We start from the raw sequence: 27,283 nt of genomic DNA on the forward strand, positions 1-27,283 counted from the left end.
GCCGTCGCGACGGCGGCAGGAACCCCGTCCGGAACCGAAACGACCCGCCCAACCTCTCGCCGTCGAGCCGCGGCCACTGGGACGGTCCGTACGACCGGAGCCAGCGCCTACGCACCCACGCCGAGCCTTCACACCCTCTCCAACCGAGGCCGCTCAACCTGTGCCCGACGAACAGCCCCCGCTCTCTAAACGCCGCGCACGACCACTAACCGGCTCTAAAACCGCGTAGTACCCTGCTGAGGGCCTCCTCGATGCCTGCTGACGATGACGACTTGTTCTGGACGAGGCGTCGTGAGGCTCAAAAGGTCACCAACGGCTATGTCGCCCGCGAGAGCTCCATCCGCACCGGCGACGACGATGAGCGCGACGAGGTGACTCCTGCAAGGCGGACCAGGAGGACGCGGAACTCCCTGGCGGCTCCCATCAGCACGCGGGCCACCCGCTCGGCGAGCAAACGGCCAGGCAGCCACGCCAACACTGACGATGTCGACGTCGCCGCCTCCTCGCCGGTGGCTTTTTCATTCAATGAGGGCAGTTCTACCGTGGGATCGCGAGCCGTGACGCCGACGAACCTGCGGCCGGCGAAGAAGCCGCGGACAGGCCTTCGAATCAAGTTGTCGTGAGTTTTCACTCTTCACCTCCTCTCCCGCTTTCCCCTTCACCTGCACTCCCCCCTTCCTTCACTCTGAACTGCTGCCCGACCGTTCCCAAACCCTCTACGTCTTGTGCAGAATGAAACGAGTCCCCCATTCCATACACCCCAACGACACATTTCTCTTCTCCCAGAGGTCTTGAAGAATTTTCACCTCCACACAAAGCCCATCAAAACGTCCCCCAGCATGACCTGGACCGTCTCTTGGGGATGTGCATCGCTTGTGCGTCTCTGCACTCATGAAGGCATCCTTTGCGGTCTTTCGACGAGAATGAATTTCAATCCTTTCTTCAGCTCGCTCGCGTCACAACCAGATTCCCTCCCCTCCTCACTCACCACCATTTCCACCTTGAGGCGCACGTCAAACAGTTCTACCATCACAAGTTGCACTTGCTAATCTCATTTTATGCCTTCTCACAGACCGATGAAAAAGAAGGGCGGAACTGCTGCCGGTGTCCCTCGCTCAACTGGTGAGGCACAGTCAGTGACGGTGAGCAACGGCGCACCAAGAGACCAGGTATGTGGCTTTGGGATTTCATCACGTCTCCTTGAGGGGATTCTCATCAAGCTCTCTGTGTGAATCGACATTTGGAAGCCCAAAAGTCGACCTCGGGCTCGAGAAACCCACGGCCTCAGGGATGCAAGCGCTCTCTGGCAGCCTCCGATTCTCACGCACACAATTTTTTTTTCGCACTGTCATACGCTGCCCTGAAATTCGGGGCAAAGGCCACACTGGATGGAGTTATTGAGTCGGGGGGGGCCACGACATGGGGCAAGGATCTCCAACCACGCACATTTTAGTGGATGCGGTCCTTGATCCGCCCATGCCGCCTCTGCCTGGGAGATGATGCAACGTGTAATACGGCGATGGGAGGGGAGAGGAGCTGTGCTAACAAGGGTGGGCATCCTAGGGATCCGATAACGATGAGTACTGCTCTGCGTGTGGTAGCGCAGGAGACGTCGTCTGCTGCGATGGCTGCCCGCGTTCGTTCCACTTCGAGTGCGTGGACATGGTGCAGTCTGACCATCTGCCCGACGAGTGGTACTGCAACGAATGCCTTGTCCGCCGGTTCCCCTCGCGCGTGCCCGTCTATAAGGGTGCATTCGCGAGCGCCCTCAATGCCTTGGAGAAGAGCATCCCTCGCGCCTTTAGCCTGCCCAAGAAGCTCCAGACTCGCTTCGAGGGTGTCAAGGCTGGTGCTGACGGCGACTACGAAGAAGTGACGACAGTCAAAGCAAAGTAAGCATCCCTATATCACCTGTCCATCACGCCAATCTCTTGGCTTCACTTCATCTCCGGATTGAGCGGCGAAGCCTCAAGGAGATCAACTAGGTTCTTCTTCTTCCCATTGCATCCGTGACTGACCATCCCTTTTCTCTCTCTAGGAAGCGCTCTGGCTATGATGAGCTGCCGGATTTCTTCAAGCAGCGCGAAGATGGTGAAGCGGTGCTTTGTCACGCCTGTCAAAAGGCAGCCACTGAGATTCGGGCCATTATCCCTTGCAGCGCCTGTCCGCTCCACTGGCACATTGACTGCCTCGATCCACCCCTGGCCATGCCCCCGGTCTTGAAGACCTGGCGATGTCCAGCACACGTCGACGACGTATTGGGAGAGGTGCCTCCTTTGGCGCCAGCGCATCGCTTCCGCAAGCTCAAAGGTGGTCAAGTCATCACACCGGCCTTCAGTCGCGGCCTCAAGAACAACGGTCACATCGAACTCGATTGGGCTGATGAGCCTGAGGAGACGGACAAGTCGGGCTGGCGTGACCCGGACTCTTTTGGCAGGACATACAGGCTACAGGCCAAGGGTGTCATCCTTGATTTCATCGAGCAGTAAGTACACGGCAGCTTTCCATCAGTTCGTTGATCTTTTCCCTCTAACCGCTTTGAAGGCTGCGCCATCGCGGTGCTGGATACGGCCCGCGTCAGGACGAACCGCGGTGGCTGTCATACGTAGGCCCATCTACATCTCCAAGCGATGCAGACCGTCCGCTTGTCGGTTCTGCTTATGACCGCAAGGTGAACGAGATGCAAGCGTCCCTGACCCTTTTGGGTCTCAAGCAGAGCCGGTCCGAGAACATTGACCAGCTCACGGCTGCTCTTCTGGTAAGCACACCACACCTAGACATGGAGTATACGCTCTCTCGTGTGCCCTTTGCCCCTTGTTTGCCCCTCCGCTTTACTGACGTGTCTATCTATCAGTCTGGTGCCGACGACAATGTCCTGGCTCTCATGGCAAAGGGGGATGCGGACAACATCGCGTCTGGCCATCTGGTTCAAAATGACAGAAAGAGTCTCCGTGCTATGCTCGCTCAAATGGACGCTATGGGTGAGAGGATTCGCCACCTGCTCGGCGACGAAGCCCCGCCAACAGCCTCGGTTCCCAAGGCCGCCGATACGGGCTCACCACCCATCACCGACACTTCCGGCGTGGATACGTTTCTTCCAGAAAAGACGGAACCATCTGCCCCCGTTACCGAGCCCACTCCCCCTTCGACCGTGGATCATGGGGAGGGTACCATGGAACTTGATTGATCACTCACTAAGAGTTGCTTCATCGACCCTTCCCCCCCCCCCCACAGAAAAGCCTAGATTGGCTTTAGAGTGGATGACGAATTGGCCTAATACGCCGGCCGCAATAGATTGTTACGAACGCCTGGCTGCGACAAGATGAGCCTTTGTTTTGCTCGTTCCTTCTTGAGCCATAGAAGACCTGGTTGTTTCCGTCCGGCTTCACAGACAACCAGCATTAATCCTGCCACAGGCTTTTACGCTTGCGCGCTTTTCATCACATCTGACTTGTTGATTTCTGCCTGTCCCTTTCTGCGAAGAAAATCACACATAAATCCAGGAGTTGGGGAGGTCCATTTGAAAGCTTGCAATATCATGACCCGTCCTCTTTTTCTTTTTTTTCTTTCTTGCCTTTTTCCCGCTTACGTCCATGTGCGGCTTGGTTTCGGTTCGATTTCTTGATCTCTGCTTTTACTGAATTGTTTTCAACCTTTGACTTTTCTTCGCTTTCGACATTTTCCGTTATTTTTCTTATTTCTCTTTTTCTATACGCGAGATCTGAGCATCATATGCGCGCGGTGGAAGGGGAATTGGGGGCGGAACCCGGAAACGAAAGATTGCGACTTTGTTCTTCAACAGCAGTCGAGGAGGGAACACTCTGGGGGAACCATCAAAGGTGGGAGTGTCATCTGTGTTGAGCCCTGAGCCAAGATATTAGCCTGAGAAGGGGTTTGGCGAGAAAGGGAAGAGCAAGCCTGGGAGAACATTTACGAAAGAAAAGTATGAGAGTCTGCCGAGTGAAGGGTAAGCGGGAGATACGTCACTCGAAGAAAGAAGAGAAAGAGAACGAGAGAGAGAGAGAGAGAGAGAGAGGTTGCAGACTTCTAGTAATAATGCATTTATGCAGCTGTATCATAGCCTAAAACGTGCCCGCGTGTCCCAAATTCTGGTGATGGGGCGAGAGAGAGAATGATTGGAACCATTGACTGCTGAGGCTTCGCGTGATTTTGTGAATCAAGGAATTCCTACTTGAATCTGATCTGCATAAGGAACGAGGAAAGCAATTCTTTTCACATTGACAGAAAAATAATTCTTTATATATTGTTCATGCTATACAATCCTTCTTGTCAGCCGTCAAACCTTTACATCATCCCCCTCCCTACCCTTCTCAACCTATCAGCAAGCCAAAGCATAGGAAAAGAAACACACATCTTGAGAAGAGAAAGCAAAACCCCTTTCGATCCAGATCCCACCCTTCCAAATCATTCACGCAGAAGGCGAAATAATGAGTAGGTTTCTGATTCAAAGCTTTTTTTTTGCGTTTCCCCCCTTCCACGTTCATCTATGGCCACCATTCGAACAAGAAACAACGGAGAGAGAAAAAATAAAGACATCATATCAAAGTGCCTAAGAAAACAAAAGAGGGCAAAGTCTGATAGTCATCAATCTTTGGCTCTTTTGTTTGTCTTCAGGAGAGGATTGAGGAATATCCTCTCATCAGCAGCAAAACGGACAAAGTCGTCCAGCCTGCTACACAGAGAGAAACATAAAAAGAGAAGAGAAGTGCGAAATATAAAAATTGAAAGTGAATTGGAAAAAAAGGTGAGAGAAAGGGAACAAACTATGGTCACATTAGACATCAGGAGAAACCGATCTGATCCGACAGTTCTCCCGCATTATCTTGCATCCGGCTTTTGATTTCCAGCATAAACCATCGTTTCATATCCGTAACCGTCCATAAATGCATGACAGCTGATGAAGAGCAGGTGAAATAAAATGACATGAGAAATGTTTCGCCTGTCTCTTGGGGAGAGGAGTGATTTGCGGCTCGAATGTGGGAGACCAGCCCAGCACACGCTGCTGCGATTAGGTCTAGACAGAGGAGTTTGAGTCGTCATAGTGTAAATGAGAAAATCCTCGTTGCAGGAACCAATAGGTTGACTGCACCTTCGGAGGCAAATATCGTCGAGCCAGTGCTTGTCTAGACCAGGCCGCTGGAGGCGAACGCTAATGCGTGGGTCTCTATCGAATTCCAATCTTCACCAAACTCCGAGCGTGGCAAGAAACGAAATGTTCCTTTGCATCAACTGACCGGCTGGCTGCAAAACAAACGTATATAGGTCGGGGGGAGGGCCTTTTTCTTGTTTTCCTCTTCTCTTTCCCCTCCTTTCTTCTTCATCTTCCGGCTATAACAGTGTCATCGTAAGTCGTCATCTCCAAACAGAAATTGCTTTTATGCTTTGCTTTAAGGATCCAGAGGCTAGTAGTTGTTGCGGCCCTGTCGATTTGAAGAGGAGGGACGTGCGCGGCCGCGTCTACCATTGACCTGCTCTTGTTGTTGCATATATCCCATGTTGGGCTGCATGCCTCCCATGTTTCCTCCGTAGCCATATCCGCCAACCATGCCAAAACCAGGGGGTGGAGCGTAAGGTGGCTGGCCTCCAGCGGGTTGTTGCATTGGCCCGCCGTTGGGCATGTTGGGCTGGCGGTACTGATCAACAGGCTGGCCGGGGTAGCCACCATATGCGGGCTGCATCGGTTGGTATTGATAGGCCATTTGGGGATTTCCGCGGTTCATCATGCCCTGAGGATACTGGAGCTGCGGAACGGCCATTGCCGTAGGCATGGGTCCGTTGGGCCCATTGTACATCATGCCTTGGTTGTAGGGTGCGTATGGGGGTGCCCCGACGTCGCCATTGTCGCCTCTCTGCTGGGCGTCAAAGTTCGGAGGACCGCCAGGGGCGCCGTTGTAAAACGCCTTATTGGACTGGCCACCCTGCTGGCCGTGTCCGTTGGCCTGTCGTGAGTTTGGCCTCTGTCGCTGCTCTGCATGGGTGCTGGCGTCTCGGTTGGGCCCAGCTGTCCGGGTGGAGAGGCCGACCTCGTCCATGAGCCGCTTGTAGCCTTGGTTTGCCTGCGCCTTGATCCTGACCAGGACGTTTTTGACGTTCTCCGTGACTTCGAGCCGCATAGTCTCCTCGAAGAAGGGTGTCGTGAGGACCTTGAAGATGAACGTGGCTCCGCAGGCCTGGTCACTGAGAATAGCCTCGAGAACCTGGTCGTTGGGGGAGAAGAAGAGATGCTTCAGGATGTTGTCCCGGGCCTCAGTCTCGTTCTTCTGGTTGATCACCTTGAGCACTGTGAGGTAGGCGACCTTGTGGGTGCACAAGGGTACCAAGTACGGGATAAGCCGCGGGGAAAGAACGTGACGACGGTTGGCAAAGGTGCAGGTGTCCAGGAACCAAGTCAAAAGGAGAGCGCCGTTTGCGTTGGTGGCCAGCTGAACACTGTGCAGCGCAATGGCCGCGGCCAGCATTCTCTGCTGATCCTTGGTTGAGTGGTGGCTCTCCAGGCAGGCCCTCATGGCTCGCGCGCCATAGCGACCCTGCGAGATCTCCCACATGCGGGCGAGCATGGTCTCGAAGATGAAGTCGTTGTAAGGGGCACCAAACTTGAGACATCCCTGAAGGACGTAGTTTCCATACTGGTCGAGGAAGAGAGGGACGGTGTAGGGCCGAAGGCTCTCTACAATGAGGGAGAGCTGACTGGGCGTCTTGCAAACGTCAATGATCTTCTGGGCGGCCCATGTGCCGTTCTTGTGAATGCCAATCTCGGCCAGGTGCGGCGCAATCTCGGCGAGCATTGCATCCCTCATCTGGTCTGAGGAGTGGTCGAACAGCTTCTGGACGACCGTGTTGCCGAGATAATCGGACGAAAGCTCGGCAATCTCGGGAAGCATCTCGAGGGCAATGCTCTCAATCTCTGCTTGCGAGAGCATCTGGTTGTCGATGCGCTTGCGAATGTCTCTGAGCTTGGGGGCGTCATGGACCCGTGTGTGGGTTGGCTCTCGAACAGGGGGGATCTCCTCTTTGTAGTCGTTGTACTGGACCGCCGACTGCAGGCTTTTCGAGATCTGAGCCCGATCCTCCTCGGTGGCGCCGAACTCGCCAACAATCTCGAGAATATCGTTCACCATGTCTCCCAGAGGGGGCAGTGTGGGTGTGGTACTGTTGAGCGCTGCAGCAGCAGTCGAGGCGCTGTCTCCAGGCCCAGCGGCCGAGGCTCCCTTTCCGGCTTCTTGGGTCTTGCCGAAAGGATCGGGGCTGGGCGAAGGAAAGGCTCCATCGTGTCCCGGAGTGTTGGAAGCAGAGGGGGGCTTTGCAAAGTTGATGCGGATGGGACCTGCGCCAGGGAAGATCTCCTTGCCATTCATGCTGGCCTTGGCAGAAACGGCGCTCTCGACTCGCTCGAAGTTGACAAACCCACAGTTCTTATGTGTGAGCACACGAGCAGAGACAATCGATCCGTGAGACTTGAACATTTCGGTAAGGGTAGAGGTGGTGGTGGACGTGGGAATGCCACCGAGCCAAAGGGCGCTGGTGGGTCCATCGAGGCCCTGTTCTTCGGGGTTCAGATGGTTGCCAGCATTGCGGCTGTTGGACCGTCCCAGATTCATGCCGGCGACCGCCTGCGAGATGTCTTCGTACTCCTTCTCTTCCGGCAAGCGGATCTCAGCCTGGGGCATGGAGTTGGTGACGGCGGCAGGGTTGCTGTTGACATAGGATCCCACTATCCGGCTTCCTGGCGTATCCAAGACGCCGGCCGTGCGGGCGCGCGGCCGGGTGGTCTGGGTTGCGAAGGCTCGGACGGCCATGTTGTGGCTGTGGATTGCCGCCTGGGTGGCGGCAAATTCTTCCTGCAGCACGGCGGCATACTGGCTGTCCATGGGCATGTCATTCTCGAAGTCGTCCTCATCGTCAGCATACTTGTCCTTGTTGTTGACGGAGTAGGACCGGAAGCGGCTGATTTGTCGAGTCATGTCGAACTGGGAAAGGTAGGACGGCGTAGCAAGTTGAGCTCTCGCGGGCTGTGGAGTTTCAGCAAGGCCAAGGTAATCCAAAGTTCTCATATGCACATCAGATTCACCGCCGCCTTCACGGGAGAATTGAGACTGGGCGGGCGAGCTCGGGCCGTTGGAGCCAACGCTCGCGATGCTGGCAAGAGTAGAGCCTCGCTCACGGCCAAGGCCGGATGGGTTCCAGCTGCTGAAAATTGAGGGACCAAAAGGCGAAGCCGAAGTGGGAAGATTGGCAAAGGGACTGCGCTGTGGCATAGACCCAGCACGCAGCCGGGAGAGGAGAGTCGAGGTGCCGGTGCCGGTGCTGTTGCTCTCAGGCTGCTCAATGCCGGGAGACGGCGATTTGTTGAAGGGGCTTTGAGAGGGCGTGACGCGGGCAGACTTGGCAGGCACCCCAGGTACAGCCAGAAGGTTGTTGCCAATTCCTCCGGGAAATCGTGAGGGCACGGTACCAGCTCGAGCACGTCTAGTCGGAGGCAAGCTCTCGGGGGTAGGCAGCTGAACGAAGTCTGGAAAACCGTCTGTGGGAGATTCGGGGATGTTCTCTCGGAGAGGAGTCGAGTTTCCGCTCGTCGGCGGCCCGCCCCAGAGATTTAAAGGAAGACCTGGGACGCCCTCTTGGGCTTGAATCTCGCGAGCCCTAAGGAAAACCAAGAATTGATACTTTGGTTAGCTCGAGCTGTTCTCAAACGCCACAGGGCCTTGAACCTCGCATTGGGTTTTTGGCCTGCTCTAGACAGGTAGAGGCTTGGGAAGGCGGAGCTTGTTGCGGTGCCACGAACCTTTTGGAAAAGAGCCGGCTAGAAGCCGACATCTCGTGCGACGGAGAACCAGCCCCGGATCGCGCGCTGCTGCCCATGATGCCGCTCGCGTTCATGCCGCCGGCAAGGCCAAAGACTGACCTGGTCGAGGCCGACAAGGGATCGATTGACGGGTTTGTGGCAGACGGCGAGTTGGAGCGGTTCTGGCTGGCCGAGTGCGCGGAATAGCCGAGTGCCAAATGGTCGGATCTGGAAGCGGACATTATCGATTATCCAGGTGGCCGCATGGGAATACGGCGGTGGGAAATTATGATTGTTTTCTTCTTTTCTGTAGATTGCACTAGTATTATCTCCCTTTCGAGTCGTGGAACGCCTCCCTCTCGGCTGGGCAAGGCTGCGATGGATGGCGTTGCTTGGGCTTGGTGTTGAAGTCAATCGGTCAAGGGCAAAAAAGGCCAAGGTGACGTGGTGGCTTCCACCGAGCAGCGCCGAAAGGCAACGGCAACGACAGCAAGCCCGAGAGCTATAAAAGGGAAAAAAGGACAGGAGAAGGAAAAAGAGAATGCAGCCGAAGTGGAAGAAGAGAAGATGCAGGATGCCTGTATTACAATATGATGCCGCGAGCAAGGAAAAAAAGACAGGAACAGGAACAGGTGAGAGGGTGGAGGCACAAGAAGCCCGGAGGTGGACTGGATGAGGTGCGAGGATTTGGCGAGTGCTCCGCTGGCTCGTGTGCTTGTGCGGAAAGTCGGGCGACCCTGGAAGCTCGCTTTTAGCGAGGAATTGCCGCTTGCCGGGGGTTTGCAGCAGTGCGGGCAGGGCAGAAGGCGGGCACGCAGTACAGGTAAGGTTGTCTATACTAACAAGTAGAGAACAGACGACACAGAAACAGCAGAGGCGCGATCAATATAGTACAGGCCGCATTGAGGGCGCAAGTTCGCTGGTGTTGAGGTTGAGGCTGCGGCTGAGGTTGGTTGGCTGGCTGGCCAGAAGGGGAGAGACTGAAGTTGCGAGAAAGTCGACGTTGCTGCTGCTGCTCGCGGCGATTGGCGGTGGTCAGACTCGGGGTACCGGCTACCTGCGGGCAGAGTACTGGCGCTGGTGGGAAGTCGTGCAAGCAAGCAAGTTGTCGAAGCTGCTGCACGTAGGCGGCGGGGTGGCTACTTGTCTGCTCCGTACACAGAACCTCATCGACTGAGTGTGGATATTGTCAACGATACGGTACTCGTACTACGAACAGCCTCTTTCTGCCATCTCAACTGCAATTGAACTTGCTCTCAGCATCTGCTCACTTCTCCAGATGCATGCTTATTTGCATTCAACTACAAAGGTTTGAGTGAGAGGCAAGTTGAGACTGAAAACAGCCTGCACTGTGGCAACCCGTAGTGTTCGTCAGCAGTTGTCATGGCTGCTCAACAGAAGAGAATCAGCCTGCTTATTCCAGCACAGCGACAATTGGCCTCTCTGTCTGATGTGTGGTCTTGCAACCGCATCCTGTGTGCGTCGGCCTGCCCCTGAGATGTTGCCGCATCGAGTCTAGCCACCAGCGGAAGCGCTACGAGGAGGGGGAAGAGAAAGGCTGCACACGCACGCACACACGCACACACATCACCGAAGATGTGACGATAGATCCAGGTCTTTGAAACGCGGGAGCCAGCCTCGGGGGCAAGGGTATGTACGATCACTTCGTACCTGAACTCCGTGCTTGGATCCTGAGCTATTGTTGACAGCTGGAAATTGTCGGTGTTGCTTCTAGTTTCTGCCATTCGCTGTCTGGCCATGGTCTAACGAGTGCCGCTGCTACGAGTACTAACTGTCCGCCTCATGCACACCCTGCATATGGGAGGCCCGATGGTGAGATTCACAACAAGCCAATAGCTTCTCTTTGCTGCAACTTGTCCCCTTTTCCCTCGCACATTAGTAGCTTCTCTTCGTTCTTCTATTCTTCCGCCTCCGTTCTTCCCAACAGTTCTATAGAAGTGCCAAGTACTATTGGCTGATTACGAAGCAGACAGGTCGAGTCAAGTCCTATTTGTCCACGATGCTGTAGCAGCACCACCCAGCCCACTGACCCCATTCCGGCCTCTATCAATGTGTGTCACTGTGGGCTCACCTCACTTCTTCTCTCCGCACCGATGATTCCCAATTGACAAGCCAAGCCCTTCCTCTCCCGTGCCCACGGATGTTGCCGCATTTTGCCGCCTTATATCCATCCGTTCCGTTGAAAACCACCATCAATGCTCCTCACAACGAAGCAACCATGGCTGGGTATTGTCAGCTAGCCTGAGTGATTATCTCCAGTAGCACAAACTCTAAACCTCTCTTCACTTTTCAGCCAGGACCACAATAGTATCGTGAAAGATTTGTAATGTTCCATCCTGCAGTCGCACAGCCGCATCCTCTATCAATAGGTGTGTGTACATGCATTCCGCCGCCAGCTGCTGCAAGGGACGAAATGCCACCGAAAAAGCACAGACTCACCACTATCCGCCGCGTTTTCTACATGTACCAAAACGCCGGAACCTGGAAGTACACACGAACTCGGACCACATAGGAGAGGTACTAAGTACTACTACTATTACCTGTCTGTAAGGTGTCTTTCCAACACACAAGCTTCTCCAAGTTGGAATCCATCCAAAGACGGCCATTCAAAGACGGTGACAGCTGAAAACACAGGTCATCTTCTTCTACCTTATTCAAGATTAACCCTTCTTTTATCCTTGTCTGGTAATTACCTTATAGAATATAGCTTTAATTGAGGATTCAGTTAAGCAGCCTTTTTTCCACTCTCTCAAACCACAACCAAAACACAATCCCATAAACCCCAGCCACGTAATCAATTCCCGATAACTCACCTCTCACCTCTCACATCCACCCCATCTCCTCCCATCCACACATCACAAAAAGATCAGGACATCGATCCTCGAAAGACCAAGAGCCCCCATTCAACCTCCTCCCGCGAGTCATCTCTCTCCGCATCACCCCATTGGCCACAGCATTCCACCCCTCTCAAACCATCGACAGCTTTGCCGCCAGTCCCCCCGCCAATGACATTTTCCTACGTGGTTCCCGGGAGTGATCTGCCATAGCACAGAATCATTCTCTGAAACAAAACCTGGATTGGCCCTCTTCGTACCTGTACTTGGAAATGAATAGCAGCCCCTGATATGTGCGTCAAGAGACGTGGTGATCCATCACTTAGTCATGGAAAAGGGCCAAATCACAACACTCTCACTGAAGCCAAGACTCATGACAGCACCCGTTTATTCATTCTATATCATGTAAAATGTACATCTACAAAGCGTGAAGCCGTGGCAGCCACCCCCGTCGTGAAAACAGTCGTTCAGGAAGCAAACTATTCCCCGAGACTCGACTTTCTATCCAAGTCCCTGGAAATCCCCGTGGGCCTCGTCTCTCGATTAAAATCATGCAGATATCTTAAAAAAGGGGGAACCGTGCAGACTCGCAGGCATGCACAGAACAAGAAGTGTGTAGAATAAAGCTCAACCAAAAAACGCCGATGCACCAAAAAGAACATGATTCAAGGGCTAACATGGCCAGCCACTGCTCGGCCAGTAACGGCACGGCAAGGGGACGTGGAGACCATCAACATCGAAAGATTGACAGGACTCTTTTCTCCTTTTCTCACTCATACTCGCAAAGTCAAACATCGTCCCGCTTATTTCGCATTGCGCTTGAAAGCCAGGAGCTCTGCCAGGCTTGCGAGGCCGCTGCCGTGCTGAAGGAAGTCATGAGCCAAAAGCTCGTCCGCAGATGCTCGGCTCTTGACGTCGACACACAGACACACAGAGAGGAAAGCCTTAAGCTCCTTGCTGAGCTTCTCGGGCTTCTTGAGGCGGGGGGTTCCGTTGGTGGCGATGAGATAGAGGGCCTTCAATGGCTCTTCGTTCAGGTATGGCGGCTCGGACTCAATCATCTCAATCGCCATGATGCCCAGAGACCAGATATCGACCTTGGGGCCATATTCTTTCTGCTTGACAACTTCCGGCGCCATCCAGTAGGGGGTTCCGACCATGGTCGCTCTCTTGGACTTGGCCTCCGTCAACTTGGCACAGAAACCGAAATCAGCTGCACAACTGTTAGCATTCTTTTCAAAGTTCCATCAATAGGGGCGGGAGAAGACACATACTGATCTTGACATTGCCCCGGGCGTCCAGCAGAACATTGTCACTCTTGATATCACGGTGGATGATGCTCTGGGCGTGCAGGTGCTGCAAACCGCGGCAGGTCTATTATGATTGTCAGCATCGCCATCAACACAAAGCACTTGTAGAGAGAGTGTGTGTGCATACCTCGTGGCAAATCGTAGCAATCTGCTCCTCGGATATTGAGGGGTTGTTGTCAATGACATCAGTCAAGGCACCTCCTTCCATGAATTCCATCACCACCCAGAGTTCAGCGTTATTGTTCCGGAGGAAGGCATCGACGAAGTTGACAATGTTCTTGTGGCGGTTGTCCTTCATGACCATGATCTCGTTGACAATCAGCTCCTTTCGGGGCTGGTGAGCGAGGTCCATCTGTTTAATGGCCACCTGGGCCCTGGGGCCTTGCTGGCGGAGGAACTCGCGAGCCACGCCCACGGCGGTGTCTTTGATCTTGGCAACATATACCGAGCCAGAGGCACCCTGACCGATCTTCTTCTGCTTGGAGTAGGAGAGATTGGGGTCTTCTTTGGAAACAGCCTCCTTCAGCTTGGCCATGACCTCGTTCTCGGACATGGTGGACATGCGGACATCCTGCTTGCGCTCGGCAGGAGTCTGCTGCTTGGGCGGTGCCGGCTCGGCTGGCTTAGGCTCGCTCTGCGCCTGGTTCTGGTTGACCTTGGAGACGTTGAGAGGCTTGACAGAGGCGGGCAGGCGGGCAGGTTGTTGCTGGGCTGGCGGCTGCCTTTGCTGGGTCGCCTGCCCACCATTGGGAGCTCGCGAGCTTGGGCTCTCGTTACGCTGCGCCGCCGGAGCTCTTGGTGCAGAGCTTGAGCTGGACTGGGGGACAACGGGGGGCCGTCCAGAGCCTGCAGTCGGTGGAGCGGGTGCCGGTCGCTGAGCCTTCAGACCGTTAATCTGCTGGGCGGGCTTGGGCGCCGGAGGAGCTGCCCTGGACGGGTTGAACCGGTCGGCAGCAGATGGGGCACCGGAGCCGCCATAGCCACCGCCAATCTCCTGCTGAGCCATGGGCACCTTGTTCTTGGGAAGAGACGCGTTGTATTCTTCCATCTCGCGGCGCTCGCGCTCCTCTGCCTCGCGCTGCCGCCTTCGCTGTTCTTCTCTGGCGACATCGGCTGCGGACGTGTAGGTTGGCGACGAAGTCTGCGTCGGCTGTCGCTGCTGCTGCTGTCTCTGACCACCGGGGCTGTATGGGGAGCCGCTGCTGCCAGGATGAGGGGGCCGAGGAGGTGCAACTCCAGCGCCGCCGCCACCCATGCCCATCGGCTTGTTCTGCATTGCTCCTGGCGGCATGCCGCCGCCGAACTGGTTGTCATTCTGCTTGGCCAGATCGGTGGTGTAGAAGTCAAGGACCTCGAAGACGGCCTGGGGGTTGCGCTCATAATCCTCCTTAGTAATGGCGGAAGAGTTGAGCAGCTTGGACCATTCCGGCGGCAAGCCGACGAACTCTCCCGTCTGCGGGTCGAAGCCGACGTGGACGGCGTGCGAGAAGTTGGTCGGGTTGCTCACGCCGCCCATGCCAGGGCAGGCGCCGTATATGAAGTCGATCCACTCGTACAGGTCGTCCTCGGTCTTGACCTTGACGTGAAGCGCCTTGTTGTTCTGGCCATCGTCGTCACCAGGGCTGGTGGACTGGCCGTCGGCTCTTCGCTTGATCTCAAATATGGTGCCCGCAGCCTCGACTCTGCCAACGTTGACAACGTCCTTGAGGAGGAGGGTGTAGGCCACCTTGCCGCCCTCTGTCTTGTGGAAGTCGATGGCCTCCTTTCGGAGGATCAAGTACTTGTTCTTCCAAGGTTGGAAAAGGTTCTTGTTTTCCTTGATCGATGCCCATCCCTCCTTCCTGACAGCGACGCCGCCCATTCCGTCCATGTTGTTCGTCTGCTGGCGAGCAATGGGGAGAGAGATCGTAGAGCCCGTGTATGTAGATGTCGCGGTGCTGCGGATGGGGGAGATGGCCATGTTGGCCATGCTTCCCGGAAGATTAGGGTTAGGAGTCAAGTTGAGACGCGGTCTGTCGGGAGGCTGGGGTGCAGGGCCGGGATTCATAAACTGGTTGGCCGAATAAACACTAATGGCAGGTATGAAATCAGCATAAGTCTTGTCGTCGACGGCATGTGTTGACTTGACATTGAGCTCTGCTCAGCATCAGGACTGGGCGAGAACGACGAGGGGCCAGGGCGGATGGGGGAGGGCCCGTCGAAAAGGGTCAAATTGTATATTATACTTATGAAGGGGCTGCTTTGACTCGAGCGACAGGGTCCTCCTGGGGGGGGAGACCGCCTCGCGCAACAAGCACGCCCATCCACAAGCATCTGGCGGTATAGAAGCTCTGGCACCCAATCCCAGTAGGTATTGGGTCGTCGTGAGGGGCGGACAGCAGACGGGGACAGGTAGCCTCTGCCGACTCCCATCTGTCGCTGGCCATGCCCTGGACCGACCCAGTCGCGCTTATGGAGAATGACCGTGCCCGTGACGCTGCGGAGTGATGTGCGAAACTGACAACGTACGTACCTGTGCTGAGCCATGCTGAAATATATAAAAGACGAAAAACACAGCGGAGAGAAATGCTTTGGGTATCCTGTTTAATGCTGTCCTTGTCTAAATCGCCTGTGCGCTTTCAATGCAAGCAGTACGGTATGTGTTATGAAAGGAAGACGGGGGAAGAAACAAGGCTCGCTCCTGGTCGGCTGAGAATAACGAGAGTGTAAGGTATCGAGGAATATGCGAGGGACTGGGCCGCTTGCTTTCAGTGTATCCCGACGCAGATAGCGGGGCAGGCAGAGGAGGAGAAGACGGAAGTGAGCGTGAAGTGAGGCAGAAGTGAAGAGACAGGCGGCACTCGGACTGAATGCGCGCAAGAATCGCACAATGACGGTCGGTGGGGATTATCGCGCGCGTGCAGGACGCAGCTGAAGGCCTCTTTGTCAGGGACCAGCTTTGCAGGGAATCGGGAAGCGCAGGCGAGGTTCGGGCGCTGTGCGGAGTATGGCGTATGGGGACTTGGAGTCTCTTCTCTTCCTGGTTCTTTTTTTTTTTCCTCTTCCACTGCGGCCTGACGCAGACGGAGCTCCTGTCAAAGAAACGAACGCAGGGAAGAAGAAAAAAAGGAAGGGGGGAAAAGAAGCGATGCCGCACGGCGAGAGAAGCGAGGATGGGGTGGGAAGAAGGAGATTTGAGGCGACACGAACAGCTGGGGGTCCTCTGGCTGAGGTGAGGTCTCTGCTTGGCCGGGGGCTCGACCACTCAGGAACGAGGCCTATAGGCAGGTACTTGCTGCATTTGCACGCTACCGCCGCCGCTACAGCGCCCTGGCCCGGCCTTGGAACAGGCTCGCGGGCCTGTGGCTCCCAGGCGGACGGCGGCTGCGGCTGCTGCTAACCTGCAACTGGCACCTGTAGAGGTACATTTGATACATCCTCTTAATTACCGGCCGAGACCATCCATGGCAGCAATCCCGCCAACCTGTGCGGCCAGGTACCGTTACTGCAGCTGATGCAAATGCGACGGGGTAAGGCATGTAGTACGCGCAAAGCCAACCATCACACTACGAGCGTCCCAGGTAGCGCTGCGCTCCCCCCCTCGGCGCCCGTGCCGGCGCATGCAAGGTACCTTACTTACACGTACAACTACCAGCCCCGGTGAGGACATGGAGAAACAGCACCAGTGTGGGGAAGGTCGCGACGAGGCCCAGCGCGGAAGGCCGCACCCGCCACAGGTCGTCGAGCAAGCAAGAAGGTGGGCAAGTGGGCTGGTGGACGAGAGTGGGGTCAGTTGCCAAGCAAATGGAACCACAGCAGCTGCTGCAGGTGGATTCAATTGCCGCCACCAGTCGAGGTGAGGCGCGGAAACCCCCTGAGGGTTGCTTCAATGGTGTGCCCGTTTAGGGGATTCGGGGGGTTGCTTGCTCAGAAGGGGGCAAGGGGTGGAAAGAAAACACCGCCGCCCATCACATACAAATTTATAGTGGTAGACCGGCGGTGTTTTCTTTCACCCTGTTGGGGGGCTCCAGGGGTTATAACAGTGGAAATACCTAGTAGCCGTGCTAAGCTGCAGTTGGTTGAGTTCAGGTTCCTGCTCATCCTTGTGTGGCTGCAAGCACCCGGGCCCGACTCCATCGCAGCCAGGCACAGCTAACAGGACAGCCGCTAGGCCCTAACACGGCACTGTCTCCCGGGCCCTTTCACCTGAAATCACTGTTACAGAAGACGCAGCCGGGGCGGGACACCAAGGACCGGTCAATTTCAGTTGGTGATGATGACGGGAGCATCGTCAAAGAGCACCGGAGGGCCAGTGCTTTTCCATCCTGTGAGAATCCTGCATCCCGCGATGAATACGGACAGACGTCAATGTGCCTGTGCCCGTACCTCTGCATGCACAAGCTCAGACAAACATGCGTTTGCTTCTCCTCGCACCAACACGGAGCGCTGCAGATGCCAATAGAAACCCCGTCCTGCAAACACTTCCACCTCCCCCTCACTCACACCTTACACAGATGCCCGCATCTGTTTGTACTTACCATCTCCAACTTCACCCTGTGTTTCAAAAACCCGCCGCAAAGGAAAAAGATCCGCCATCCAACACGGCAGCAGTCATGTCTATTTCAAACCCCCCCATCTGCCAATCTCCTCTCCGTACATCTCCCACTTTTGCAAACGATCCATATCATATCGTATTTTGCCGACGGAAAAGTAATACTAATACTACTAACAAGCGTATCAAACCTCAACTCTGTGAGATGATACGCCTTGAAACCTCGCCTTGAAGCAAAGGGTATGTACTCCGTACGTTAAGTAGTTCGTGACATCAACAATCCACATTTGTTACCCTGTCAGCCCCCCAGAGCAGCTCATCTTCCTCATCCAATGTTTCATGCGGTTCCGCTCGTGCTCCAAACAAAGAAGCTCCTGGACGCAGGATGAAGGGCTAAGAAACGACTTTTTTCCTTGACAAATTACGCACATACACACTCTCCATACAGGGCATATGGATGCAAAGGGAAACAATCCTACTTGTGACGTGAATAGAGAAACAAACAACACGTTGCTCTTGGTTTCTCCTCGTCCACTCATTCATCCCATTTTGACTTCTCATACATACATGCGCCCACTGGCAAAATCACGTCGAAATAGAAATCGACAGGGGTCTACCAAGGAAAGGGGCGGGCGCAAAATCCAACGAGTCAGCCAACTCTGATATCCAACCCTTTTTCTTTTTTTTCCCAACTGCCTTGCCATGTCCCCTTTAACCCCAATCAGCGCGCCCGATAAAATAATAAGATGCCGAAATTTTTAAACCTACGGAGTAACCCTTTTCGCATCATTTCAATGCCGCATCCCACTTCCATTTCCTCCCCAAAGGCTTGGGTGCGACCAGCTGTGATGCTCGTAGCGAACTGAAATGACAGGACGAGGTGCTACAGATGCATATGCACGTAGAAATGCAGAAAGACACTCGACAACAGGACTCACGAGTGCTATCAGAGGTGAAGGAGGGGTTCAGACGCAGAGAATGAGACGTGTAACACCAACTCGTATCATTACTCGATTTCCGTAGCACACGTCGGGATACGCGCGCGCGAAAAGAATCGTTGAAACGCCTCTCTAATACCTTGATAGACATGTGCGAAAAGTCGAACAAAGATCAACAAGCAAAAGCCCAGTTAACATGACGGGATGTCGGCTATACCACTGCACCCAGCAGATTCCAGGGTAACTTGCAGTTAGTATCGAGTACCTATACAAGGGCTGCCTTTGTCATGGGTATTTCAGCATCAATATGAACATTGCCCGAAAAAACATGTACTTGATTTGTCCTCTCTTTCTCTAAATCTTTCTGTCTGAAGCGTTCAAATCTTTCCGCACAGAAATCCGGCAGGACATGTAATCGGTCCTTGACTATAACTCTTTTACACCTCGAAACATCTCTGTCACAAGTTCGATCCATCTATCGAACGGCAACATCAATCTCCTGGCCCTGGAACTTGGGCAGCTCAGTCTCAATCTGCGCCCACGTCTTGCTTCCGTCCACGAGTGACCGGATGGCATCCAGAATCTTGTCCTCCTCGGCTCGGACTTGGGTGGTCGAGTCACGGTCTCTCAGCGTGAGGGTGCCGTCCTGAAGGGTCTGGAAGTCGACAGTGATGCCGAGCGGAGTGCCGAGCTCATCGTTCCGGCTGTATCGCTTGCCGATACTGGCAGACGAGTCGTCTACGCGGCTGGAAACGCCGAGGCTTCGCAGCTTCTGAGACAGCTTCCTAACCGTAGGCTTGAACTGCGGGTTGGACGACAGAGGCACCAGGAGAACCTTGGTCGGGGCCACGGGGGGAGGGAAAGACAGCACCTGCAAAGTAGAGAGTTGTTAGTGAATGAACACCCAAGAATTCCAACCAGGAATGGGAATAAAGACAAGGAAAACGTACACCACGGGCTTCATCACCACCCTCGCTGGCTCGGGTCCAGAAGTTGTGCTCGATGAGAGAGTAGAGAATGCGGCCGATGCCGAAAGACGGCTCAATGACGTTGGGCGTGTATTCACGAGTGTTCTCAACCCGCTTGCGGAACTCAATCGCGACGGTGTCCTTGTCAATGACGGCCTTGCCATCGGCAACACCCTCCACATCCAAGGTGATCTTGCCAGTCTCGGCCAGTTCCTTGGCCAGCTTCTCGCGCTGCTCCTGCGTGGTGGCCTCCAGGGCCGTCTCCACCGTCTTGGCGTCCTTCTTGAATAGGGGTCCAAACTTCTTCTTCTGGATGTCGATCTGCCACTCCTCAATGACTCTGGGCTCGTCGAGTCGCTCACGAACGATCAGCGGAGCGCCAGTCTTCTTGGCATGGACCGACAAGTCGTAGGCGCTGCGGTCCGCACAGCCAACGCACTCCACCCAGCCAGAGGAAGTCAGCAGCTCGGCGTCCCAGCAGTCGCAAGCGTAGTGGGCCATCTCGTTGGCCATGTGCTGTCGGAAACGCATCTTGGACAGGTCGACGCCAATCTTCTCCATGAACAGGTGGATGCGGGCCAGGAAGTAGCCGAGAGTCTCGTTGTCGACGACACCGTCCTTGACGGCCTGGCCAATCGTCATCTTCTTCGTCTCCGTCTTTCCGGAGAGCTGGACATGGCGATCCAGCAGGACCAGCTCGACGTGCTCAACCTCGTGGAAGCGGTGGTGCTTCTTGCCGCCCTCGGGGTCGACAAAGTGCTCAATCTCGGCCATGAGGAACTCTCGCACACGCAAGAGACCGGCACGGGGGGAGATTTCGTTTCGGTATGACTTTCCGATGGAGGCCGAGGCAAAGGGCATCTGAGACTGGTTGAACTCGAGGAGCTTGGCAAAGTTGAGGAACTGGCCCTGCGCAGTCTCGGGACGCAGGTATCCGGGGAGGTTGCTGCTCGGGCCAATGGACGTCTGGAACATGAGGTTGAAGGCAACGGGATCTGAGGGCAGCACGCCGGTCTCGGGGTTCTTCAAGTCATACTTCTTGATGAGCTCGCCGAGCTCAGGGCCGTCGTAGTTGTCGATCTTGGCAAGCACCTCCTCGTACTCCTGGACAACGGCATCGTCGAGCTTGACGGCGGCCGCCGACTTGGCCTTCTTCTTCTTCTTGGGGTCGACCTCTTTCTCCTCCACCTTCTGGCCGCGGGCCTCCTTGTCGCCCTTGAGGCGGGCCTCGAGAATGGCCTCGACGAAGTGGTCGGCTCGCAGGATCTCGCCGTTCTTGGGGTCCTTGCACATCCAGTCGGCGAACTTGTCGACGTGGCCGCTGGTCTTGAGGACGTCGTGGGGGGTCAGGGCCGTGCAGTCCACCTCGAGCATGTCCTCCTCCAGGACGAAGTGCTTCCGCCACAGGTCGACAATGTTGGCCTGGAGGGCACATCCCGGCGGGCCGTAGTCGTAGAGACCGCCAACGCCGCCGTAGATCTCGAACGAGGGCGTGTAGAACATGCGCCGCCGGAGCATGGCATCGAGCACCGTCTTGTCGAGGGGCTGGCCCTTGAGCGTGGTCGCGGACGAGGACATGGCGCCGGTCTTGGGGGGGTTCTGCGGCTTGGAGAGCTGGAATGCGCAGAGCGTGGAAGAGACTGACAGGTTGCGACGGCGCAGCGCTGCAGCAGGGCGAGGTCGAGTCACAGTCACTCCGAGTCTGAGGCGGGCGAGAGTTGCTGAGGACGAGAGCAGCAGCTGGATTGGCTTCATCCACCCGAGGTTTGCAGGAATGGTCGAAGGTGATGATGGTGGGGTTGACACCCGATGGAGGGGAAGAGGCGCAAAAGTTTGTGCGTGTGACTCCCAGCGGTTCGAGGTCCACCGGGATTCACCTGCAGCAAGCCCGAGATCTTGGCCGATTGACTCTTATTTTTCCAGCGCCCGGCTTCGGCAGCCCTCCGCTGGGAACACGCTAATGTGGACTCTACATGAGCAGCCGGATAACATTGATATCGACGGTTTGAGATGAAGTTATCAAGTCAAATGACAGACATGGAAACAACGATAATGTACGAAAGAAGATTTCTCATACCATCTCTCATAGCATGTCCCTCACTTGGGCAATATGTGAGAGCTCAACCTGGCAAAATGCAACCATCCTGCAGCCATTCATTACATATCGAATCAGGGGAATCCAAGTCCACCACATCAATTTAAACGTCAACTTGCCATTTAACCAGAGCCCTCAAGGCTAAATTCCATTTCTTTTTATATCCTTTACCAAGTAAGACGTCAATCTATAGAAAACCTCAACCCAGTCTCTCTCTCCCCTTACATGGCTGGCGAGCGCAACTCCCTCGTCGGCGTCGCGGTGCCGCTGCTCTCCCCCCGGAACAGCCCAATGTGTGACCTGTGTGCGACATACTCGCTATCCGCGTAGCCCAGAATGCCCCTGATCTCAGTGCTCTGGTGGCCCATGATCCTCGCGATTTCAGGCGCAGCATAGTTGACGAGCGCTCGCCCGACTTCCACACCCAAGCCCTCCCAGCGCTTTCCATCCGGCGCAGGAGACGACCGCCGGTTGACGACGACCAGTCTGACCACTTCCTGCTGGGCAAAGTTTCCCTCGACGTCGACTACACCGACGGGGAGCAGGCCAGCCTTGGTGAGGAGGGCCTTGTGGGCACCCTCGTCAATGTACAGCGTGCCATGGGGGTTGGGGGTATGGAGGAGCCAAAAGTGGCGGTCCCGAATGGGGTCGTTTGAAGCCAGGAATCGTGTGTGCAGTGGCGGCGCTGGCCTCGCGTCCGTAGTTTCCGACGCAGCCATGAGATTCAGCGCAACGGATGATGATGATGACTTGGTAGGCTGATGATGGAGGTAGCGAACAATGCTCAGGACGTTGCCGGGGTTTGACGACCTGGTGATGATTGTCGTCACGCCCGCCGATGTCCCGAGCCTTGCGGCAATGATCTTGGTGCTCATGCCGCCTGTGCCTAGGGCTGAGCCGGCGCTTGAGACTATTTCGACTGTTAGCAACTGTATTCGTAAGGAGTGCCCGGGGGGCACAACATACCATCCGCCTCGAGGGCCGAAATATCCTCCACGATTTCGATGGGCTTCGCATCGGGGTTGCTTCTCGGGTTCTTGTCGTACAAACAGTCGACGTCCGTCATGAGGAATAAGAGATCGGCATGAATCATGGCCGCAGTGATCGCAGAAAGGGTATCATTATCGCCAAACTTGATTTCGGAAACTGCAAGGGTATCGTTTTCGTTTACAATGGGGATGACGCCCATGTCTAACAACTCGTTGACTGTGCTTTGAGCATTGAGATATCGTGTTCGCTAAGGAGAACAGGTCAGCTCAGGGACATTCTTCTCCTCCAACGACGGTAGTGTGTTTGCACCATACATCCGCAATGTCATTACGTGTGAGCAGAATCTGGGCCACTGGCTGTGCCATATGGGCAAACAAGCTGTCCCAGAGGCTAATCAGTCGGCACTGGCCGATTGCTGCTAATGCCTATGAGCATGTTAGAATGGCCGAGCCCAGTTGGTGTCTTTTAGAGTAGGCCGTACCTGTAACTGAGCCAGATGCTTGGGACGCTTTGCTACATCCATGCGTCGAAGACCGACACCAATGGCTCCGGAAGATACAATGACCACTCTATGGCCATCCTTTCTTAATTTAACCGCCGTATCCACGATCAGGGTGAGGATTGGGAGAAGAGGCTCATGAGTGTTCTCGTCGACAATTGAACTCGTCCCTTTGGTTCATGAGTCGTCAGAGAAATGTCCCGTCTTCGATAGCCTCCGTCCACCTTCGAGTTGTCGCACTCACCCAGCTTGATGACAACGGTCAGCGGCTTTGGCCTCCTCATGGCCGACACGCCGTCGTCTTATTGATATAAACGTTAGTGGGATGAGTTACGGAGAATTGCGAGACTGAAGGCAACACGTCGCGAGCAGGAATTGGAGTGAGACTAGCAAGTCAAGAAGAAGAATAGACGGAACATGAACATGAACATGAAAGAAGAAGCAAGACGGAAAACCCAGGAAGCGCGTTACGATACAATGAGAACGCGGCCAGGCATCCCAGCGCATCAAAGCACACTGAGACACAATGGATCGGGATCGACATATGGGCAAGGCCGTTGCTTACTCTGAGTAATATCTTCAGACATTTCTGCCAGCCTGTTTCTCCCCCTGCTCGCGCAGCCTGTGCTGTAACCACGTAAACTAATCGGCGCAATGAGATGGATAGGAAATCGATCAGCTCTTCGCTCAGGATGTCAGTGAGTGACATGCAGGAAATGTCCGTTTGATATTCAAGTCGCCGAGATCGCGGCCCCCTTTGCCGTCCAGTTTTGGTCTGATCTCTTTGCTTGCTGTCAAGCTGCGTCCCGCTTTTCGGAGTCGCTGCATTCAATTGGAGCTTCTTCCTATGACAGCGCTTGGCGGTGACCATCAGCGCGATAAGATAAGCCCGGCTCTGCTGAGAGAGAAAAAGCGCCCTCACCGCCCTGGGCTTTTGTCAATTCCCGTCGGCAGAATTCTGGACGACAACAGCCTGGGATGAGGTGAGGCAGCACCAGCACCATCACATCATCCATCAGCGGCATGAGAAATCGCTCCCCTTGTCTCAGTCACCCAGCTCACTACTATTAACTCATGCTGAGATAACCGACAAATTAACCCTTGCAGCATCATCTCGATCTTAGAGACACACACACCCCTCCCTCACAGCCATGGCGCAAGACGCATCATCACCAACCCCCCCGGCTCCGGCTGCGTCGTCCACCCCGTCTACCGCCCCCAAAGAAGTCGTCAACGACCCCTCCCGGACCGGCTTCGACCCCCAGATGAAGTGGTGGATGAACTACTTCCGCATCCTCTCCGGCCAGATGACCCCCGAGGGCCAGTTCCACTACCGCGAGTGGCGCTACAAGGTCCACGAGGAGCGCGACTGCAAGCGCTGCGAGGACTACCGCGACTGGCTCTTCACCTACTCCCCCGTCGTCCGCTTCCTCTCCGGCAAGATCCAGGACCTCAACGGCAAGCTCGACGCCTCCAACGTCCTCTGCCGCCGGTGTCCCGCCCGCCTCGAGGACGACGGCCAGGTGCATCGCCAATCCGGCGGGTTCAGTCCGAACCACGGCATCTTGATTTGCGCAAACGAGATTCGGGATAGGAAGCACTTGGAGGATACGCTGGCGCATGAGATGGTGCATGCGTGGGATCATCTCAGGTGGAAGGTGGACTGGACGGGTGACAAGGACTTGAAGCATGCTGCGTGCACAGAGGTCAGTACTTTGGATGTCCGGATGCATTTTGCAAGTTGGTAGTCACTCTGGTACCGGGACTGACATCCTTTCCAATCACAGATCCGCGCATCGATGCTCAGCGGGGAGTGCCGTTGGACCAGAGAAGCCCTCACCCGCGGCAACTGGTCTCTTACCCAGCAGTTTCAAAACTGCGTTCGCAAAAGGGCCATCCAATCAGTCATGGCTCGGCCGAGATGCAAAGACGACGTGCAAGCGACAAAAGTGGTCAACGAGGTCTGGGACTCGTGCTTCTCCGACACAAGACCGTTTGACGAGGTGTACAGGTGAAAATCGAATGCTTTGTAGATATAGACCCTATGATGTACGATAAACGTGATAGCACCAGCGCAGCTCTGGCGTATGACACTCAGCTTGTATGTAACTTTCAGTGTAATTCAAAGATACCCCGAAAATCAAAGACTAATTCGACTGATCGCTGTTTCCCGCCTGTAAAGACCCAAGAAGAAATGAAAGAGCAGCGGAAAGGAAACTCCGTCGACTCCTCCTTATTATACCAGACCAATCTCGCAAACCCAAACTCCACAGACCGTTCAACTCCTCACAATTCCAAACAGTCAACCATAGACAAAAAAACAGATCGAGGGTATGTATGAATCAAGTCGTAGCTCAGCAGCTCTTCTCGCGATTGGTAGCTCGCTCTCCTTTGACGCAGTGCTTGATGATCCAAGGATGGCGCTGGACCTCGTCAAGAGGAATTCGCTTCTCGGGGTCAAGGACCAAGAGCTGTTTGCATGTTAGCTGGCTGAGCAAACTCTCAAGCGGATAATCTGGAAACTCACTCTCTTGATGAGATCAGCAGCCTCGGGGCTGACGAACTTGGGGATTTGCATGTCCGCACGGGCAATTCTCCGCTGCGTCATGACAGGGGTATCCTCAAAAGGAGCCTCGCCGACAAGGAACTCGTATGTCAACACCCCGAGGCTCCACAGGTCGACCTTTTCGTTGTAGTAGTTGTCCGAAGAGCCGGGCTTGATCATTTCCGGGGGCAGATAATCCAGCGTACCGCACAGCGTCTTGCGCCTGCTGTTGGGGGCGTGCACGCTCCAGCCAAAGTCGGAGATTTTGATTTCCCCGTGAATGCCCACGAGAATGTTCTCGGGCTTGATGTCGCGGTGGATGACGTGCTTTCGGTGAAGGTATTGCAGCGCAGAGGCCATCTGGGCGACGTACTGAGCCGCCTTCCACTCGGGGAACTTGGTCTCCTTGCGCAGGTGCTTGTAGAGTTCGCCCTTTCCGGCATATTCGAGGATCAAGAAGACGCGTTTGCTGTCGTGGAAGTGGCCGTAAAGCTGGAGGATGTTTGGATGGCGCAGGTTGCTCTGGATCTCGATTTCGCGGCGGACTTGCTTCTCGACGCCGCCTCCGGCCTGCAGCTCGCTCTTGTGAAGCACCTTGAGGGCGCAGATAAAGCCGCTGTTGCGCTCCTTGGCGAGGTAGACGCGGCCGAATTTGCCCTTGCCCAGTGGCCGTCCGATCTCGAACATGCCAAGATGGAATTGCTTGGGCGCGGCGGGCTGTTCAGTCAGGGCTGGCTTGGCCTCTTCGACATCCTTCTCCTTTTGCCTCTCCTTTTCCTTTTCCTTCTCCTTTTCTCTCTCCCTTTCCCTTTCCCTTTCCCTCTCCCGCTCCCTCTCCCTCTCCTTTCTCGCCTCCCTTTCTTTCTCCCTATCCTCGTGAACTCGAGATGAGGAAGAAGGGAGAGCCTTTCTGGCGGGCGAGGCAGGATTGATGGGTCTCCTTGGCGCTGGTGCCGAGGGATAAGTGGCAGATGAGACTGCGTTGTTGGATTGCGACTGAAGCGCTACTTTGTAGACGTTTGCCCGGGCGGTACTGCTCGCTGACGCGGTCACCTGAAGCCGAAGTTAATATCATCTCCAAGGGGTGAAGTCAGAGTCTTTGCAGTGGACACTGCCCGTACCTTGGTCTTGGTGTACAGCCTGGTGCCCTCGCCGAGGTCGTTTTCGTCCTGGACGGACATGGTCTCCAATCGCGTCTCCAGCGTGCGGACAGACATTTTGCTTGGTCTGCTTTCGAGTGACTGGCTATGTGATAGCGGTAGTGTGCAAATAGCAGCTTCAGCAAATATGTGAGTGAGCGCTGGATGTTCGCAGGTGGAAGTGACGAGACTGGTGTGTTGTGTGCGAGAATGGCTGCTCCTGCGGTAGAGACGGGGGTAAGTGCCTTATATACCTTATATTTGTTGGTCGGGGTTCCCCGTTGCCAGGGAAACGGGAGCCAGCTGGAGTGAGTTCAGCCACATGCCCTTGCGTGGATTAGCTAATGCCAGATGCAGATCCTCGGCAGCCAATTGAACTTGAGTTTCAACCACAAACTTCTAGATGCAGTCAGGTCGTTACTCATGATTTGATTGAAGTTGAATTTGAGGAAAACCTACACCAAATCAGCCACTCGCGAAACTTATTCTATTTCTGTTGACAGCCTCGAGTTTCATATTTACTTACCGCTTTCGTCTCTGTCAAGCCACCCCGCCGTCTTAATTCCTCGGCCCCCACTAGCGGTAGCTCTTCGCAACTCCAACTTACAAC

At 55.1% G+C, this 27,283-nt stretch overlaps 7 protein-coding genes across 7 annotated transcripts in view; 2 read left to right on the forward strand and 5 right to left on the reverse strand.

Moving 5' to 3' along the window:
* Positions 1–3,187, forward strand: part of BBK36DRAFT_1196583 (hypothetical protein) — a gene marked incomplete at its 3' end in the record, with an annotated part of 4,552 nt that extends 1,365 nt beyond the window's left edge. The window contains exons 2-7 of the mRNA XM_024896947.1: positions 230–619; positions 1,073–1,169; positions 1,564–1,892; positions 2,039–2,485; positions 2,545–2,758; positions 2,855–3,187. Coding sequence (XP_024750747.1) covers positions 230–619; positions 1,073–1,169; positions 1,564–1,892; positions 2,039–2,485; positions 2,545–2,758; positions 2,855–3,187 — 1,810 coding nt within the window. The remainder of the gene's footprint in view (positions 1–229; positions 620–1,072; positions 1,170–1,563; positions 1,893–2,038; positions 2,486–2,544; positions 2,759–2,854) is intronic.
* Positions 3,188–5,423: 2,236 nt separating this feature from the next.
* Positions 5,424–9,045, reverse strand: BBK36DRAFT_1116164 (hypothetical protein; the record flags this gene model as incomplete). Its single annotated transcript, XM_024890205.1, has 2 exons — positions 5,424–8,661; positions 8,804–9,045. The coding sequence occupies 2 exons, from the start codon at positions 9,043–9,045 to the stop codon at positions 5,424–5,426; spliced, it is 3,480 nt and encodes a 1,159-aa protein (XP_024750748.1).
* A 3,416-nt stretch (positions 9,046–12,461) lies between these two features.
* On the reverse strand, positions 12,462–14,838 carry BBK36DRAFT_1116771 (protein kinase; the record flags this gene model as incomplete). Its single annotated transcript, XM_024890275.1, has 4 exons — positions 12,462–12,871; positions 12,933–13,032; positions 13,096–13,679; positions 13,746–14,838. The coding sequence occupies 4 exons, from the start codon at positions 14,836–14,838 to the stop codon at positions 12,462–12,464; spliced, it is 2,187 nt and encodes a 728-aa protein (XP_024750749.1).
* Positions 14,839–18,912: 4,074 nt separating this feature from the next.
* On the reverse strand, positions 18,913–20,983 carry BBK36DRAFT_1116150 (glycyl-tRNA synthetase; the record flags this gene model as incomplete). The annotated part of the gene is made up of 2 exons (XM_024890202.1): positions 18,913–19,308; positions 19,388–20,983. The coding sequence occupies 2 exons, from the start codon at positions 20,981–20,983 to the stop codon at positions 18,913–18,915; spliced, it is 1,992 nt and encodes a 663-aa protein (XP_024750750.1).
* A 738-nt stretch (positions 20,984–21,721) lies between these two features.
* BBK36DRAFT_1135023 (glutamate 5-kinase) lies at positions 21,722–23,584 on the reverse strand (the record flags this gene model as incomplete). The annotated part of the gene is made up of 6 exons (XM_024892504.1): positions 23,555–23,584; positions 23,234–23,290; positions 22,972–23,159; positions 22,805–22,915; positions 22,467–22,737; positions 21,722–22,410 (listed from the first exon to the last, which is right to left on the reverse strand). Exons 1-6 carry the CDS (start codon positions 23,574–23,576, stop codon positions 21,722–21,724), a joined length of 1,338 nt encoding a protein of 445 aa, XP_024750751.1. The 5' UTR covers positions 23,577–23,584.
* A 556-nt stretch (positions 23,585–24,140) lies between these two features.
* BBK36DRAFT_1135024 (hypothetical protein) lies at positions 24,141–25,128 on the forward strand (the record flags this gene model as incomplete). The annotated part of the gene is made up of 2 exons (XM_024892505.1): positions 24,141–24,695; positions 24,777–25,128. The coding sequence occupies 2 exons, from the start codon at positions 24,141–24,143 to the stop codon at positions 25,002–25,004; spliced, it is 783 nt and encodes a 260-aa protein (XP_024750752.1). The 3' UTR covers positions 25,005–25,128.
* A 215-nt stretch (positions 25,129–25,343) lies between these two features.
* Positions 25,344–26,751, reverse strand: BBK36DRAFT_1167832 (Pkinase-domain-containing protein; the record flags this gene model as incomplete). Its single annotated transcript, XM_024895093.1, has 4 exons — positions 25,344–25,460; positions 25,517–26,293; positions 26,417–26,587; positions 26,656–26,751. The coding sequence occupies 4 exons, from the start codon at positions 26,749–26,751 to the stop codon at positions 25,344–25,346; spliced, it is 1,161 nt and encodes a 386-aa protein (XP_024750753.1).
* Between the last annotated feature and the right edge of the window lie 532 nt (positions 26,752–27,283).

The sequence above is a fragment of the Trichoderma citrinoviride genome (assembly GCF_003025115.1).
Source record: "Trichoderma citrinoviride strain TUCIM 6016 unplaced genomic scaffold BBK36scaffold_5, whole genome shotgun sequence".
Lineage (NCBI taxonomy): Eukaryota > Fungi > Ascomycota > Sordariomycetes > Hypocreales > Hypocreaceae > Trichoderma > Trichoderma citrinoviride.